At 38.9% G+C, this 18,752-nt stretch overlaps 2 protein-coding genes across 3 annotated transcripts in view; one reads left to right on the top strand and one right to left on the bottom strand.

The window, feature by feature from the left end:
* The window catches only part of bmpr1aa (bone morphogenetic protein receptor, type IAa), a 21,453-nt gene extending 15,654 nt beyond the window's left edge, over positions 1 to 5,799 (top strand). Inside the window, exons 5-14 of one of the 2 annotated variants that reach the window (XM_079473479.1) lie at positions 349 to 514; positions 591 to 693; positions 832 to 928; positions 1,026 to 1,116; positions 1,473 to 1,611; positions 1,698 to 1,890; positions 2,361 to 2,658; positions 2,782 to 2,957; positions 3,373 to 3,503; positions 3,622 to 5,799. In XM_079473479.1, coding sequence (XP_079329605.1) covers positions 349 to 514; positions 591 to 693; positions 832 to 928; positions 1,026 to 1,116; positions 1,473 to 1,611; positions 1,698 to 1,890; positions 2,361 to 2,658; positions 2,782 to 2,957; positions 3,373 to 3,503; positions 3,622 to 3,747 — 1,520 coding nt within the window. In that variant the 3' untranslated portion in view covers positions 3,748 to 5,799. The remainder of the gene's footprint in view (positions 1 to 348; positions 515 to 590; positions 694 to 831; positions 929 to 1,025; positions 1,117 to 1,472; positions 1,612 to 1,697; positions 1,891 to 2,360; positions 2,659 to 2,781; positions 2,958 to 3,372; positions 3,504 to 3,621) is intronic. The other variant, XM_079473480.1, reaches the window with a different exon arrangement.
* Positions 5,029 to 18,752, bottom strand: mmrn2a (multimerin 2a). Its single transcript, XM_079473478.1, has 8 exons — positions 18,317 to 18,752; positions 12,406 to 12,528; positions 11,964 to 12,070; positions 11,693 to 11,773; positions 10,641 to 10,832; positions 8,903 to 9,339; positions 7,342 to 8,812; positions 5,029 to 6,528 (listed from the first exon to the last, which is right to left on the bottom strand). Exons 1-8 carry the CDS (start codon positions 18,637 to 18,639, stop codon positions 6,125 to 6,127), a joined length of 3,138 nt encoding a protein of 1,045 aa, XP_079329604.1. The 5' UTR covers positions 18,640 to 18,752; the 3' UTR covers positions 5,029 to 6,124.

Below are 18,752 nucleotides of genomic sequence, written 5' to 3'. Positions count from 1 at the left end.
CTGTTCTCGGCTCTGAATTTTCGTCTGGGTTGTCTTACTGTCCTGAATTGTGCTAATGAAGGCGCATAGATATCTTGGGCACCATGTGACACGCTTGTGTTGACATTAAAAACACTTAATCGTCATCATCCGTGAAAAAAAAAAATCTGTTAAACTTTGCATGGAGTTAAACGAGAAAGATTCGGCGCAATGGTGGAAAAGCACTCCATTTCTATATATAAGCACAAGAAAACTGTAAAGGGAATACGTAACTCACCTTGGCTTCTTAGTTTCTCTAGCCATAAATGTGGTTTGTCGACATCTGCTGGTCAGTTTCTGTCTGCCATTGACTCTTATCGTCTCTTATAGCAGGTCAGAATCCAGATCATGTGCTGTTGGGCACAGGAGTCAAGCCTGGATCAGACTCCAGAAGGTCCGGAGATGATTCTACTGTGGCACCAGAAGATGCTGCTCGGTTCCTCAGCTGCCATTGCTCAGGTCACTGCCCTGACAACGCCAAGAATAACACTTGCGAGTAAGTGCTAATTACTGGTTGTGATAAGCTAGCGAGTGCTTTTTGAAGTTCTTACCTTGTGTTTGAAACATTACAGGACAAATGGGCAGTGCTTTGCCATCATTGAAGAAGATGATAATGGAGATATGATACTAAGCTCAGGCTGCATGAAATACGAGGGCTCTCACTTTCAGTGCAAAGTATGACATTTTTATTCTTTTATTCTAATTGGAGGATGATGAAATGAAAATACATTAACATTTAATCAAATGTGTTTCAACTAAACTTAAAACATCACAATGTTTAACACACTTTAGTCATAAACTGATGTTTTACAGGATTCACAGTTTGCGCAGACACGTCGAACTATTGAATGCTGCCAGTTAGACTTCTGCAATCGAGACCTAAAGCCAGAGTTACCTGCTCGAGATTCAGGTGGGCTTTATGGGCTCTTTTCCCAGCACCTGTAAGGCATTTTATTTAAGAGTTTTATTTAAGATGAAACTTTTGTTGTTTCCTGTTGTCTTTTCAGATGCACCAGACCCTCACTGGCTGGCCTTTCTCATTTCAGTCACCGTATGCTGCTGCACCCTCATCTGCGTCACTGTTATCTGTTATTACAGGTGAGCTCATCACCTTGCTGAAGCAGAAACAAACAGAAGTTTGTCCAAATAAGTGAACTGTGACCGTGCCACTGCTGATTTTGAACAGCACCTTTGAAAATGCATGCCACCCACATCATGGCCTTTTGTTTGCAAAAGAGAAACATTTTTGTCACTGTTGCTAGAGGCAAGATTTCATGCACATATTGACATCTGGCATGGTTCAAACTAAATTGTTCGTCTTTATATGAAGTGAATACTTAAAAAAATCGGATTTCGCTGATAATAAAGGAAGCCAGGGTGAATCACACTGTGGTCAGGCATAGCTGTAAAGTTATGGCTGTTTATCAAGTTTTTTTCTGCTTGATTGTTGTCAGGTTTAAGTGGCAGACAGAGAGGCAGCGCTACCACAGAGACCTGGAGCAAGATGAGGCTTTTATCCCAGTAGGAGAATCACTGAAAGATCTCCTCAACCAGTCTCAAACGTCAGGCAGTGGCTCTGGGCTCCCTCTGCTGGTGAGAAAAGATAAATGCAGTCTGTAGCATCTTACACTATCATGTGTTCGATCTTGTGTTTCACTGTTTACATTTACACCCCACAGGTACAGCGCACCATAGCGAAACAGATCCAGACAGTGCGTCTCATCGGTAAAGGGCGATATGGAGAGGTGTGGCTGGGTCGATGGAGGGGAGAGAAAGTAGCTGTGAAAGTGTTTTTCACTAGAGAGGAGGCTAGCTGGTTTAGAGAGACTGAGATGTACCAGACCGTGCTCATGAGACACGAGAACATACTGGGTATGCTTCATGCTAAAATGACAGTGAAATAAAAGTGTTACATTTTGACCATATAGTGTATTCTAGGGATGTGACAATATTATTGATATCATGTTATCGCAAAATTGTCTCAATATTATCATGGTCACATGACTCTATGAAACGATAGGTCTTCCAAGCCTTACATAGATATTGAGAGAAAAATAATAGATGTTTCCTTTGTCAAGGTCCATCTGGTGCAATTATTTTATTTTATAAAAAGGTTATCTCATACTATAACTCATGCCTCAAAGCAATAGTTATGATTCAAGGGGGGGGAGCTCATGGCACATTTCCAAGTCATTATTTGGCATAATAAACACTGTACAGTGAGATTTTGATATTGTTACATCCCTAGTGTATACTGTGGAGTGCACTAAGTGTTTGTTACAATACATTGCTCTATATAAATTCTGTGTTTTCTGTCTGTTCTCTCAATCTATTAATCTAAGGCTTCATTGCTGCTGACATTAATGGTACTGGAGCATCTACGCAGCTGTACCTGATCACAGACTATCATGAGAACGGCTCTTTGCACGATTATTTGAAGTTCACCACTCTGGATACACAGGTCCTGCTGAGACTGGCCTACTCTGCAGCCTGCGGCCTGTGTCACCTGCACACAGAGATCTACGGCACGCAGGGAAAACCTGCCATCGCTCACAGAGACCTGAAGAGCAAGAACATCCTCATCAAGAAAAACGGCACTTGTTGTATTGCCGACCTAGGCCTTGCTGTCAAATTTATCAGGTACTTCATAATTTTACATTCTGTTTGAAAGCTAATTTGCTCAGAAAAAGAAAGGTTATTTTAGTTTTTTGTGAACTTCTTCTATGTGTTCATTTTGATGAAATTATATTTTTTATGCTTCAGTGACACAAATGAAGTGGACATACCACTGAGTACACGAATGGGTACCCGACGCTATATGGCTCCAGAAGTCCTGGATGAGACTTTGAATAAGAACCAGTTCCAGGCCTACATCATGGCCGACATCTACAGCTATGGGCTGGTTATATGGGAAATGGCCAGACGCTGTGTGACTGGAGGTATTGAAATCCCAGATCTGACAAGAATATCTGGCTTTAGTGTTTATAATGTTAATAATAAAGTAAACGTGCTTGATACCTAAATGCCGACTGTTAAGATCCTAAAAGCCTGTAACTTATAGGCGACGAACCTATTTGTACTTTTAGAAGGAAAATTCTGGCTTTAAACTATGGAAATAGGTGCCAGTCTTATGTTAAGGCCATGTTCATTAACATTAGTGGCAGTAAAATGTACATTTTCATGTTTCAAGTTGTTGAAATTAGCATTACTTATAATATCGAACGAATATGAATTTACTAAGAACAACCACTACGATCAAAAATACGAATGTTCAAATTACATTTTTAATATACTTATCGCGGATCGAACATTCGTGCACATCCCTAATGAATACATCATTTGGTTGTTTTACAGGTATTGTTGAGGAGTATCAGCTACCATATTATGAAATGGTGCCATCAGATCCATCTTACCAGGATATGCTGGAGGTAGTGTGTGTTAAAGGATTGCGGCCAACTGTTTCCAACAGATGGAACAGTGATGAGGTAAGTGATAATGTCATATCTGACCAACAGATGTCAGTGTGAACCATTAGGGATAGAGATATATATAAATAAGATGCTTGTGGTAGTCCTTAATAAATGGATCTCTTTGTCTCCACAGTGCTTGAGGGCAATGTTGAAGCTGATGTCAGAATGCTGGGCCCATAATCCTGCATCACGGCTGACCAGCTTGAGAGTCAAGAAGACTTTAGCAAAAATGGTGGAATCTCAAGACATTAAAATCTGATCCATCTTTTGACCTCAGACCATTGTGAGAAGACAAACTGAGGGGTTTTATTGAATCGTTGACCTCATCCTCTTAACAGTGGAGTATAAGGAAGAGTCAAGGATGGGGACACCTAAGGCCTCTGGCTCCGGCTGTTGTGGATCAGATTTGGTGTCTTTGCTGCTTTCTGTGAAAGCTATATTACAGACTGACGATTATTGCAACAACCATGAATTCTGGCTGCCCAGAAGGGAAGAATGATCTTCTGGTGGTTTTGGGAAGGACTCATGTATTACCCACTGCCTTAGAAAATAATACACACTAGCCAGGTATTTTAAAGTGTCTTTAGTTTTTGGGATAAACCTCCTGCCATATGGATAAAATACTTTTGACCTCTCATGGAATCTCTGTACAGCATACTGTGATTTAATGTAAATATATTTTAGTACTAGGTCAATTGTATAGAGCAAAACATGATATAATCCATATAATATCGTCCAGTTAACTACATGTTGTTGAATATCTAGAGGAAGATTGTGCTGCATTTAAAAAAATCTTACCCATACAAGTAGTTGGTCCCTTGCCATGAACTTTTGAGGAAAATGATATATTTCTTTATAAATGTATATATTCCCCTTACGAAAGGTTAAAATGTAAGACATGCATGCTGTGTTGCAGTGTTATTTTGTCCACAAGTGTCAAAATGATTTTGTTGCATGTATCATCTATATTTTGAGATGTTTTCTTTAAGGCATGCAGTTTTTTAAAGTATAGAAGCATACTCCGTTGACATTACCCATATATTTGTTCACATTAGCTCTTGACCATATTTTTTGAGCATGTACAAACTTTTTTAAATGTGGGGAAAATTGTTTAGAAATGTTCATACTGACAGCTGTGTGTCGTGTCAAACTCACTGGTGTCAATCATTTTCAATTCGAGGTTATTTCAATTGCCACAAGAAACACATTACTGATGTGACAATTCGACAACAATGGAAACATTATGTGCAATCTATAATTTAAGATGTATTTTATGTAAAAACAACCACAGCCATTTTTATTCATATGCCCTTGCCAATATTTTTATCATTTATTTAAATTGCATTCATGTCTGTGAGATGCCTGAAGGTGAAGGGTACGACTGCAATGAAATAACATCTGTTAGTCATCATGGGCCGTCAAAATAGTGTCCTGGCAACTGGTACGTTCCAAAATGCACATTATTTTAAGAAATTTATAAATCTTGTTAACAGAACTCCATTGCAGATTTTATTTTGTGTTAAAAAATGCAAGCTTGTTTCCAATAGTGTACTCATTTATTTTTCTCACTGCCAGTAATAAAAACAGTAACTGTAAAAAAGGATAACATAAACAATAATTCTGTACATTAGTTTTTGGAGGATTTACAAATAAAGCTACAGAATGGTAATATCAGTGCCAGACTAAGGTGCTTTGTCAAATACTACCAGCACAGATGGGGTACTGTAATGCAAGACAATATAAAATATTTAAGAACGGTTCTGGAAAACGCTCAGAAAATAAATAAAATAGATCCAAGACATAAAACCTTACGATGATAAATGACCTTAGTATATAGTACAATAGGCTAGCTAGAGCGTATCCAAGCTAAAGAACATCTGGATACTTTGGTAACTGGCATACATGTAATACTTGGATAATTGACGCTTCAGCATTTAACATCTACAGTGACTGAAAGGAGATATTAACATGTTTTTCAAACAACCAAAAGTTATAAATTTTGCATCCAGCCCATGTCGTCATGTCTCAATATTCATGAAAACTTGTTATCGTAATCATCAGTGCTATGGAGTTTGTTGGGAACGTTAAAGGGCACTACTTTTTGTCTTGAAGGCTTTGTGTAATTGTTAATAGGACATCAATTTGACTATATTGTACATATGCCCTGTAAATATTTTACTGTGCTTTACCGTAGCAGCACTTCTTGTTTTATACAGCCCCATGTTGAAAGGGTTCATTATCGGTACACTTCATACTCTGTATAATATTTGTCCATGTAATCATTTTAAAAATATATCATTTTAGTACAGAGAACTTTTTGTGTGTTTCTTAGTTTTCTTTAGTTCTTTTTTACTCTTTTAAACCAAAAGTTGTTTCCATGTTTGGCTGCATGCTGTAGGTTTGTATGTGAATATATAGTATTGCTGAAACAAAATGTAAGATGTTATTGAATCCAAATGTAAGATTTAAACTCCTTTTATCATGTTGATGTTCCTCATAATGTCGGTCAAGCAAAACCATGTGAATTTGTTCTTTGACAAACAGTGCAGTCTTCCAATAACGCGTCTCTTTCATGGTGTGCATTGTGAAAATGACGTTTGCGGTATTTCAGTCTTTTTGCACTTTTAGATGCTCCTTCAGGTGGTCTGGAGCATTAGTAGACCAGCAAAAGTGTTATCTTTCTGATTGCCGCTCTCTACATTTCCCTGCAGCAGTTCTAGATGAAGCTCCTCTCCTTGTTCTAACTGCAGGATACAGACTCGTGTAGCAGGTGCACCCAACTCTCTCCGGTGTTGCCGCAAGGAGGCAACTACATCCCCACCTCGCCTTAACTGAGCCAGAGATGGGCCTGGTCCAAAGTCCAGCGTCACCACAAAGAGGTAGACACCTGAGGCTGGAGCGTGAAATGTGCCTGTTTTCGGTGAGTATATTTGTCCGTGATTTAGGGCCACACGCTCGAAAAGAACTGTGCCAGATCCATTAGCACCATCTTTAGTGCTGGCAAGGAACATGAATGGAGTGTCCGGAAGTTGACGGGGCACTGTTTGGAATCAAATGACAATGGTAAAGTCATAAAATAAGCATTTTGAGGAAATTTAATGTTTCTATGCAGTTGCATCTGCTTATCACCGGGGTGCTTTTTCTTATAAAACAACTTTGTAAAACGTTTTAAGTACTGCTGCAAAATGCTTACTTTGTTAAAGATTACTCAAAAATGAAAATTCTGTCATCATTTACTCACCTCTTGACATTTCAAAACTTTTTGGCTTTCTTTCGAAGAACAAAAAAGAAGATATTTTGAAAAATTTTGCTAAACAACGGGGATTGGATGACAATTAACAACATTCTTCAAAATATCTTCTTTGTGTTCTGTAGAAGTAAGAAAGTGATACAGATTTGAAATGACATAAATGATGACAGACTTTTTTTTATTTTTCACATTAAATGAGTAAATGATTACTACATTTTTAGATTATGGCTACTATTATTAATTGTCTATATAATTACATCTGCATTGCAAGGACGAAAAAGGAAATTATTTCTAATTCTATTTTAAAAAGTAATATGTCACATTAATTGTACAAAAATTTAAAGTTACTTGTTTCTGATTAGAAATGTCTAAATGTTTTATTTAGCTCAGTTAATGGTATGTACATTTATTGAACACCTGATGAAAAGACTGTAGCTAGCTACAACTAAATAATTTATAGAACCGCAACCGGAAAATTCAGATGCAGTCGCTACAAAATTTATGCTGAGGTCGGATTTTTACAGTGGTTAAACAAGTTTCAATGCTTTGACATAAAAGTACATGATATGTAGTACTATGCGAACACGAACAGAAAATTCATACCTGCTGATTCCAGCGACGCATCCCTCCTGCTTCTGATATTACCTTGAAGGCCTCTTTTTGGTCTCTTTGTTTGCTTCTTATTTTGTTGCTTTGCTTCCTTTCTTTTCAACAAAGCTGACAATCGATCCAAATCCACAGAAGCCTCTGAGCCAACAAGTCTTTCTGTATTACTGAAAATGCTGTTAAAAACTTCAAGATGAACCTCGAGGTTCTTTCGTAAGGTAGCCACCTCCTCTTCCAGTCTGATCTCCACATCAGCAGCTGTTGCAGATTTAGTGCAGTTGCAACAGGAAAGACAACGTCGGTCCTCAAGTTGTCTGATGTGAGCTTTGAGCTCTTTTAAGTTTTTATCTAAAGTCCAAAAATCATTGTCAGAGTATTCTGGCTGTTCGTCAAACAGATCCAATTTTTGATCCCCACGTCTGCTTTTCACCCAGTCTTCCAGCATCGAGGGCTCATCTGCCGCAGGTCCGGCCGGATTCAACATCGAGGCTAAACTATGGCTGTGTCTATTAATCTGCGCTTGCATATCTTTAATGCTTTCCCTTAGTGACGGTATAGAGTACTGCCTCTGGTCCTGATGAGACCATTCCATAAACTCCAGTACCTCTTCTCCAAGCAACACCTCCAGTATATCAGAGTGCCGAATAGCATCCTGCAGCAGGGTGTTGAAGGTGCTTGCCAGCTGCTGAATCTTCTCAACCTTGGCCCTGTCCTGTTCTTGGAGTGCTTCGATGTCCTGCTGGCTGCCCAGAAGGGAAGTCTGGAGCTGGGTCATGTTGTGCTGTAACATCCTGCTCTTTTCTTGCTCGAACGCTAGTGACTTTTGCACATTAAGAAGCCCTTGTTTCAAATCATCCACAGACGGAACCCAAGCATCATTATTGTCCCTTATTATCGCCTCGCTAAGCCGGGCCAACCGGTTTTCATTCGCTATCTCCATCACATAGGCAAAACTTTTCTCCAGTTGTGTCACAGATGTCCTGAGATCTAAGCAGTTGCAGTCGCCAGCTGATGAACTTATGTTCTTATAATATTGTGTGAAGAGATAATCGACGTCTGTCTCCATGTCCTGCAGAGCTCCTTGAACTACACTGATATTGCTGCTCAGCACTTTTATTTCCTCAAGCACGGTTACTTTGGCCGCATCCACTTCCAAACCAGTCTCCATGTACTTAATCTGGTATTCTCTGCCAGTCTGTGCCAACCTCTCTTTCAGATCCCTCCATCCATTCTGGAGGTCCTCAATGTTCTGGATTATTTGTTCTTGGCCTTCAGTCAAGGCACTGATTCCCACTGTGTTGTTCATGACTGTGTTATCCAGTCGGGCAATGGCTTCCCAGGCTGCTGTGCTCTCATGAGGCTGAGGATCAGGTGCCTTTTCAGGCCAGACCCTCTGAAGTTCCTCATCTAGCCTCTCTTGCTCCTGCTTTACTTCAGCCATTGATGAGTTAAGAGAGTGGATATTCACCTGTAGTATGAAACAGACATTTATTGGTCTCATTTACTACAACAATAGTGTGCGGTGTGTACATAAAGTTGTGAGAATACAAGTTCTGACCTGTAACATCTTTTGGTTCCGCTTGATTTTGAGGTCCATTTCAGTCTTGAAATTGGTCAGGTTGTAAACCAGCATGCTGTGTTGGGCATGGAGCTTATCTTCTATCTCACTGCGGTGGTTGTGAAACTGAGCTCTTACCTCCTCCAACTTTTGTAAGCTCTTTTTCAGCTCTGCCTCAACCGTCTCCCGTTGAACGTGCTCCTCGCCATCAGACTCCAGAGGTTCACTGACCCTCCTCTGCACTTGTTGATGCCGGAGTTGGGACATGTCGTGTTGCAAGCCCTGCACCTCCTGAAAGAGGCGCTTCAGGGTAAGATTGAAATTCTCCAAGACGGGTTGCAGCTGAGACAACACGGCCTCCTTCAATATTGGCAGAAGTCCATGGTGAAGGTAAGACGTTTCAGGATTGGTAATGCCTTCATTTATAACATAGGGATCTGCAAAAAAGATGGAGAGTGTGAAGAAACTTTACGGATGCTGAAAAACATTATTCACATGACCTTGTTTACATTGAATTATTAAATAGATTTTCACATGTTTAGTACTTCTAAAACAACTACATTAATTGCATGATTTGGCTTTTACTGGTTAGAGATTCCTTTGGGGTGGATATCCACCACATTGCCAAAAATAGCCATTTGATTCTCTTGTCATTCTTGGATAATCATTTTCCCCATGGTGCTGTTTTTCCTGTTTGACTTTCTGCGCTACTCATGAGGAAACCCTGCCATATCATGTCTGAAAGATTTATATCTTTAGCTAAGGCCAGGCCACTAATGTAACCTTTGACCTTTGTAGCTGACCCATTCACAGGCTAGGGTTTCACATCCACAATATAAAACTGCGCTTTTTACTTTATGAGTAAAGAGTTGAGTAATATGAAGGGGTCTGCAGATGTGTCCGTGAGGCTTGTGTGTACACGCATATGTATAAGTCTCTACATACGTATACACATCTGTGTGCAAAGCTGGAAAATGTTCTGCGAAAACCAACGTCATGTGCTCGTTTTACTCTTTCTATTCACGTGCTGTTAAAATGTTGTCCGGAACAGCTTCAGAATTTATGGCCATGCATAAATAACTTAAAGTGTAGTATATATGATTTATTAGTGTTTTAACGCCCCTGCTACACTGTTTTTAGTTACATTTCACAGAAAAGCTTTAAAAAAATGTATATTCTCAAAGAGAGAAATTTTAAATGGGGGAATAGAGATTCTTCCAGTTATATATCAATGTGATAAATGTGTTATGTTAATAACACTGCCATTGTACAGAAAATGAGTGTCCGTATTCAATCCATATCTTAACCTCTGTTTCATTCCTATTGGATATTACATCACACGCACAACCATACAATGTATTTCCCAGAGAAAGAGAGGATATCCTGAGTGGAAAATTGTAACGTGCAGTGTGCAGGAGTTGACATCATAGAGGAATGGAGGTTTTCCCCCAGTCTTTAGCTTTATTTAAAGGGACAGATCCCCTAAAAATAAAATCCGGCATCCTTTGGTTAGAAGGATGTGGAGGAGACCGGCTCTTGACGAGACAGGCAGAAAAATATATTTTTATTTGTCTGACAATACACCTTACAACCAGAGGAAATGCCTGGTAAGCAAGTGTACAGGATGACATTTTCAGAGTATGATGGACTACACTAACCATTTTAAGGATCAGACTATCAGCGCATGCAGACATTTTTTGCACATGTCTGCAGATAAAGATTCAGTTTTTTGACTTACCTGTCCTCTTTAAGTCCTGATGGTGGTGGTGTTCATGGCCTGTATGACGGCTGTGTTCATGGTTGTCGCTGGATTCCGCTGCTGTTTGATTCTCTGCATCCGGTTGTTGAGCTTCATACAGTGGACTGCCTATCGTTTGGAAGTCATTTTGTTCTCTGTTCTGATTCTCTATCTGCCCAGTCAGTTTATGTCCTTGGGAGAGAGAAGAAATGCGGTGCTCTAAAGACTTTCCGATTACTATAGGAAACAATGGCAATGTTTTCTACCATGCAATTCAAATGATCTGACCACTTCGAATCCTGCTGGGCTTTGGATAGAGGAACATGTAATCTTATACTTGGTGACCAAGTTTTATCAACTGTACGGTTTGTGAACTGAAATCAAAACAGCTTTACAGCATAAACAAACATATTGTTGTCGAAAAACAGTATTCGATTTTACAGCTGATGTAAGTGATTTAAGTCTTTTTGCTAAATGCCTCATAGCCAAAGAACTGAACCGCTGACATCAGACAATTCTTGTTGTTCTGTGTGTGAATGTTTATTTGGCCTGTGCGTTTGAATCTCAGGAAGGTCATTAAAGGTGTGGCGAGTATTACAGTAAAATAATCAGCAGCATGGGAATTTTCAGGTTTGTTCATAGCCTTTGTTTGTGTCCCAACAACAAGCTGGAAAGATTATTTTTACAGCCATTTGTTTGACTGCCTCCTCTAAAACATGGTATTTTTGTAGTGTGCTTCAGTGCATGTGTGTATACACAAAACCACTTCTGTTGTGTCCATGCTTGGACCCAAGCTCGTCACACATGTTCACACTGTGTGTGGGCTGAACCCATGTCTTAAGAAAACTTGAACACCCTTCCACGTGGGGCAGTAGCATAGTTACACAAACACACTTAGTCATTTCCTTTGTTTCAAAGAGAGCCACTGCGGCAGGCGAAGTCAGGTCATTCGAATGATTATGGGTTAAGGTTTGGTTTGGGTTAGGGCAGCCTGTCACAGATCACAAAGAAATCACTTTGATTTAAAGATTTCATCTCAGCGCTTTCACTACCTTGGCTGTTTTCATGCCCTCTTGGATGTGGATTGCTTGCCATGATGGGGTCTTCAGAGTCAGAGACATGACTGTCTGTGACTGACGCAGACAAAAATGATGTTGAATAGATCAGCTTATGTTTTTACAAACATTCCCAGAGGTAAGCATCAAGGTTGTAAAGCAAATCTTGTTAAATGTACTTATTGAAATGTTTTCAATAATATAATTCAAAGAAATATATTGTCAAAACCCAGCCAAATCCAGTTGTTAGGCACTACGCTCATTATACCTGTGTCCTCACAATGTTCCCCTGCATGTCCAGGACAGCATCGCCATTGCAGTGCTGTGTAGATGTTTTCTTTTTGTCTGTACACTGGCCGAGTGGAGATCTTGTACCTGCATACAAATACACAGATAAAAGTTTTACATACAACACCTGCTTGAAGGATGCCATGCAGTTCACAGGTTTGATTGTAAATAATGATTGTGAATGTGGTGTGTGTAATTTGCTCAGTCAGATTATAAACGTTATCATAATCCCATTAAACAATTATGTTTTTGTGCCATATTTTACGTGCATCTAGGCACATAGACTTTACGGAAGATTTATTTGTTTGTCAAACCCAGTGATGACAGGTTTTACACTTCTTTAATGTAATGCAGTTGGCTTAAACACGACACACTATAGCTTTAAGGTATGATGTATTTAACTCATGATGTATTTAACTCACAGGATTATCTGGCAATCTGGAGTGCTGTTAGGACAGGGACTCTGTGACTTTATAATGTACTTCTCTGTTCCACAGGCTACTGCCACACTTACTGCACGCTTGTGCACAAACGCACACCAATTCCTGGAGGAGAGATTGAAAGACAGGTCAGCAATACAACCTAGTATGGATGTTAGGATGAGATGTTGTAATGATGTTGTGCAAATGCCTGTAGTACAGCTATATGATGTACCTGTGAGACTAAAGGAAATGAAGGAAATAAATAACATGAACTTATCAATATTTGAGGTAATGTATTTTTGGAATGTCTCCAGGTTTGTCTAGTTCAGTGGTCTCATACTTTGTCATTGTAAGGCCCACTTTGTGTAGAGTGTATCACTTTGTGGCCCTTCTATTTTTATTTAAACCAAAAACATATTATTTTATACAATACTGGAACATCAATTCTTTTGGTTGGTGGTTTTATTTTTCTGATGTTTGATAGCATATAATCTATGGCAAATGTCTATATTTCATAAAATGCCATCAAATCTGTGCTCCATTTTGGGGATCCCCAGCGAGCCAAAGCCCCCAGTTTGAGAACCACTGATCTACACTCAGTGGATTAATGTGTTCCTCCAAGTTCCTGAATAAAAGTAATTTACTGTTATATTAAGAAAAATATACAATTTTTATAATAATATTTTTTTAAATATTAAGAAACATTACCAGTTTGATGTTCACCAACATGACCAGATTTAAATGTGGTCTTATAGCGGCATTTAGGTAAAGTAATTTTTAGTTTGAAGGGCAATTATACGTTGTTTTTCTATAATTGGTAATATCACATATTTGCATTTCTGCCAGCACATTGTGTTCACCATATGACCTTTTGGCAAATAGTTGCTTCCTTAGATAGAAACAAAGAATGGATGTCTTGATGCCAACAGCAATGGTTCATTGATAATGGTGTTGACAGTCTGAATGGTAGTGAGGCCTACAACCTTTACGAATCCAAACACCCCATGACCACTTCAAAACAAACATCCCCATGTCCTATTAGGAGATGAAACTTGTATAAAAGGTTACAGCTTGCAGCCGATGGAGAGGGGTCGGATATACTGATTTTGGCTGAGATTTCATTGAAACCAGCTGTAAGGTCATTTCTCTGTGGTCATAGCAGAATTGATGCTGATAAACTGCAGTTAGTTTCACATCGGAACACCTGATATAGAACCAGATAGACTTTTGTTTTTGATTATTTAATGACAGCACTGACTAGAGATCAGAGGTTTGTTGAAATAAAGGCGCAGACAGACAAGGGTAAATTAGGGAAATGGGTTTTTGAAGAGGAACATCAGACAGAAATGAGTTGTTTTTAAATGCTTAAACCTCTTGATGTATGATTCATGGTTCATGAGTAAGACAGGTCAAAACCTTTCGCTTCCACACTCTGTCCGATCCCTCACATCCCCTGCCGAGTCTTGAATTGTTTTGGGTGTAATTGTTCAGAGTTTGGTCATGGGGTTAATGCTTTCTGTGACCGTGAGAATGAGATAGTTTGTATGCGTTTCTCCATTAATCAAACTTGAATGTTGGTCAGATGGGCCGTGTGTGTGAATTGTGTCGGAGTCCTTGTTTTGCTTTGTTGTTTCTTAAGGAGGGTCCTTTTACTTTACAGAGGGTCCAGCATTGCCCAGCGCACACACTGCACAGGTCAAATTTTAAACAGACTATAAATTCCTATATGCAGTGCTAATCACGTAAAACTTAAAAATTCTAACACTGACCCTTAATAAACAACCCAAAAGGAAAAAATATGATTAGCCTTAACCTTGGTAATGTAAAAAAGCAAGCAACACTATTTAAGCCAGATAAGTATTCCCTGATGCTTTATAGACTTTGAGACTATGACACTAACATTATGACTTAAAACTTATGAGGAGACTTTCTTATTTCCGACAATACAAAAAAACAAAATGGTACACAGCTCCTCCTACATAAATAAACAGTTTTATCTAGCACAATGCTTCGATCCAAAGAACATAAAAACTAATAAAAAAACAATCCTTGCACATTTTTGATATACAAACTGCTTATTACTGGCCAACAACAACATTTCTTGAGACTCCCGGCAATGGACACAGACCAAAAATAGCAATAAATGAATAATTACTGACCTAAAGGAATATGTCAATAATGTGAAGTAAATAACCAGTATTTATACGCATATGTGTGTCGGTTTACAAGACTGTATGATTTTGCTTCATTCTGGGGCAGACTGGGATTAAAGTCTTAAACGATGGTGTCCGACACTCTTAGGTGCTTTCTCTGGCCTGTGTTATCATCTGTTATCATCAGCATCCTTACTCCAATCAGTAGCTTCTCAGGCCTGATTCAAACTTGCAATATGTCACTTCCTGCCATCTAGTTCTATGGATGACATCTCAGAAAGCACAATGGCTCTGCTCCTGCCCTCTGCAGATTAGCTTGTTCCTGCCTCAGCTCCTTGCAGGAAGGAAGCGGCTGATGTTCTCTCCTCTCCAGCTTCCCTCATCCTGGGATCCTCACTCATGGAAGATACCCACGGATTTATGTACATATACAGCGACATGACCTCTAACCTTCCTTGTCATAGTTTCCGCTGGTCTAATGTTATTTTCCAGAGATTATTTGAGTGAAACAGTAGACATTCGGAACCATAATTATGGCGCAGCTGACATGTTAGAGAAAATTTGTGTTGTAGATTGGCATAATGTACTGAATGTATATTAAAATGAGCCACATTTTAATAAACAGACAAACAAGGATGATGGATGTGAAGAACTTCCAGAAGATTCCTCTGACACATCCCAAAGGTCTAAAGACCAATAAAGGCTAAATATTCATTTTGGTTTCCTCTTAATTCTTTAAGGCATTTCCTTGCCTCTCACTTTTGTACAACAGCTGCGATGGATAAAACTCTCCTCATCCATGTTGTGTTGTTTTCAACTCAAGAAATAAAGCACACAAAGCTAGTGTAGTGGGATGTTTATCTCCTACTTTCTGAGGGGTAAACCTCTTGGCTATGAAGTTTGGTCGAGGGCCAGACAATAAATATATTGCGAAACTCTTTTAGACCTGGATAAAAGCAGATTAAGTGAAACCATAGCGGGCATATAAGAGAGGATTTAGAAAGCAGCAACGTGGCACAAATATATGGAAAAGTAGACCTTTGTTGTCAAGATAGCAGTGGTGGAAAGAGTACTGAAATTTTTTTACCTGTGGACAATTACTGTTACATTGCTGAAATTGTACCTAAAAAGAATATAATAGCTCCTTTTAACAAAACACATCTGTACCTTACTGAAAAAGCATATAACTAGGGGTGCACCGATATGTAAATTTTGGCCGATAATTGATAATTGTTTAACATTGGAAGCCGATAACCGATATATATTGGCCAATATACCGTATCTAAATATGAATATAAAATTCCCTGAAACAAAAGGCAAAAAGAGGACAAGTTGAAAACATTCACCCAAGAAAACAAGGTAACCATTAGTTAATAAACATATTATAGATGTTCTTCCTGAAAAATGTTTACAATAGCCACAAGTCTAACAGGTCTCAAGAAAAAAAAGCATTCATAGAACAATCTGATTTAAACAATATGCTCTTGATCTTATGATTTTCACATTCAAAAATACTGTGGGTACATACATCAACAATGTTTTGCTAATGGCAGTAAGTGAATGATCAGGACAGAAATACAGTACTGTACTGTATTTCAACTGAAATTAGCATGCAGATTAAGTAGTTTAACCAGAGGAAATTATTTATTTATTTATTACATTTATTTATTGTCTTTAATATATCGGCATACATTTTAATACCGGCCGATACCGATAACATTAAAAATGGCCATTTATTGGCCGATACCGATATGGTCGATAATGTATTGTGCATCCCTACATATAACTGGATACAACTCAGACAAAATAACCATTCAATGTGTTGTTCTGTCTGTCTGTCTATTATGAGCTCAGTTTTCCAGTTAAAACTATTTATGCACTTCCAACACTGTTCAATCATGTGTACTAGACCCCACAATGCAAACATTTATAAATAAGAGCTCCAAATACTGCATGCAAAAAATGCAAAACATTTTTAACCTATATAACATTGGATCAGCATTAACAGTCATATCTGTAGAGGAGCTGGCTGATCAATTACTCAATCTCAAGCCATCCAAGATGTATGTGACATTATTTCTTAGGTAGAACAAATACAGATAGAGGCAACATAAAAGTAATACCTGCAGTAATGACGTCTTATTTAAGTGAATCGGTCGAACTGTGCAAGAAACTGAACGTTTTTTACAACATTATAACTGGTAATGCGTGATTTGAGTGGACGGGGTCACGTGATGGGACTGATTATTCTCCTTAGCCATTCACTTGAAAATTAAACTTATAAAGTAGCGATGACAATGCGAGGTAAAATAGCGCAGTAAAAGTACCGATACGGCACAAAAAAATTACTCAAATAAAAGTACACAGTTAAACTACTTAGAAAGTACAATTCCTGGAAAGCACTACTCAATAAAAGTAATTTGAGTACTTGTAATTCGTTACTTTCCACCACTGCAAGATAGCACATCCACCTCCAAATAGAAACAAGTAAGATATCAGTCTTGATTGTTTGGCTTAAAGTACTATATAAGTACGTACAATAATTGTATTAAAGTGCATGAAATTTATATTGATGCTCGATTTGTTTCAGTACAATTTCGAATCATATAAAAAAGGCCCTTTCATTATGTTTTTTACATACGTTCTATCCTAAAACATGGAACTGTGCCCTTTCCTGTGAGAAGCGCTCTTTAGTGTTCTGCACCTGGGCATCAAACTCTTTCTCTTTCAAACTATTCAGAGTTCCTCATGCGTGCCAAGACTTCACATCTCTTTAAAAAGCCCTTTCATCGTCACACAGATTGAGACCCATCACCCCAAGGTCCACCTATCTGATGTCTTTCATCACCTGGATCTCTCACAGCAAGAGAAGATATTTAGAAGAATGTTGTTTACTGGCTCCCATTCACTTACATTGGTTTTGTGTCCAAACAACTGAATGGGGTCAAGTGCTGTTCCCTTACCAACTTTCTTCAAAATATCTTCTTTTGTGTTTAATCACATCTATCCTTATATCAACATTGCAAATTTAATGCTTTATGCTTGCACGTTTAGTATTCCTTAATCACAATTTAAATAAATACAATTTAGTGTTAAGGATTAACCTCTATTATCAAAGATTCAAGCTGCTGCTGAGCAGTTTGAGGTGTAATGTATGTATCTGGGTTGAGTTAATGAGTTGACCCAGCTCTCGTGCAAAGATTAAACCAAAGCTGATCTTAAAGTGCAGGAAACATTCGGCTCATATGAGTTCAGGGTGAATTACTGCGGATTTGTCAGAACTGAAAGAAAACATATGTGCACTCCTGACAGTTTGAGGAGCTGTGGGGTAAGAGGAGATGTCTTTTGCAACATGGGTACTTCCAAACGTTTGCTCAGACACTTGACTTAAAGTGTGTTTAGTTTTACGTCAACTAAATATTGATTTCAACAAAGATGGGGAAGATAAGAATCTTCCTAGTGATGGAGAGGAAACCTGCTTCATTTTGTTTTTATAGTCATGGCTTGACAAGCCGCAGCATGGGTGGCTCCCCAAGACAAATAATGAGCTCCAAAACCGTGTATACCAAGTTTGTTTTATGACATGCATGTAATGAGCTAGATTATAGCAGAATGTTTATATTACCACGGTGGTGGAACTGTATGTTTTCCATACAGTTCCCGCCATACATGGAAATTCTTTGTTCTGCATGTTTAAATTCACAAAGCAAGAATGATGAATGCCATATTCACAGATCAGAGCAGAAATTGAACCTTACCCGGTGCGTTGAAGAGATCCATGGCTCGCGGTTTCAACTGTTGGAGTCACAGGGACATCCAGAGAGGGATGCCCATGGTTGGGATCATGATGTTTATGATCCAGAGGATGGTGGATAGCTCCATAGACATCAGGGCTCTTGTTTAGTCCATCAACATTATGAGGTGCCCCAAACCCTACCAATGGAACTTCACGTGTCCATCCGGCACCATCTGACATGTCCTTCAGGTCTTCCTCTTCCACCTCCGGGTCTCTTGCTCTGACCTCACATCGTGCCGCAAGTAGCAGCCCTTGGAGTAACACTGCCAACCTCAGTACTGCCATGTCTATGTCCTCCTCTAAACACAAAGGAAGGGCTACAAAGCCCAAGGCTAACACTAAGTTGGAGAACTAGTTGTTTTTTTAAGCTCCGTAGTGCTATATGAAAACTCTCCGCC

This window comes from Barbatula barbatula (genome assembly GCF_947034865.1).
Source record: "Barbatula barbatula genome assembly, chromosome: 14".
Classification (NCBI taxonomy): domain Eukaryota; kingdom Metazoa; phylum Chordata; class Actinopteri; order Cypriniformes; family Nemacheilidae; genus Barbatula; species Barbatula barbatula.
Note: the sequence above shows the minus strand (reverse complement) of the source record. Positions and strands in the feature narration are given on the sequence as shown.

Excerpts from the sequence above, each read along its gene's own strand:
- mmrn2a (XM_079473478.1), bottom strand. The coding sequence starts at position 18,639 with ATGGCAGTACTGAGGTTGGCAGTGTTACTCCAAGGGCTGCTACTTGCG. Across the intron at positions 12,529-18,316 it reads GGATCTCTTCAACGCACCGG|GAATTGGTGTGCGTTTGTGC; the intron begins GTAAGGTTCAAT and ends TCTCTCCTCCAG. Across the intron at positions 12,071-12,405 it reads CCAGATTGCCAGATAATCCT|GTACAAGATCTCCACTCGGC; the intron begins GTGAGTTAAATA and ends ATTTGTATGCAG.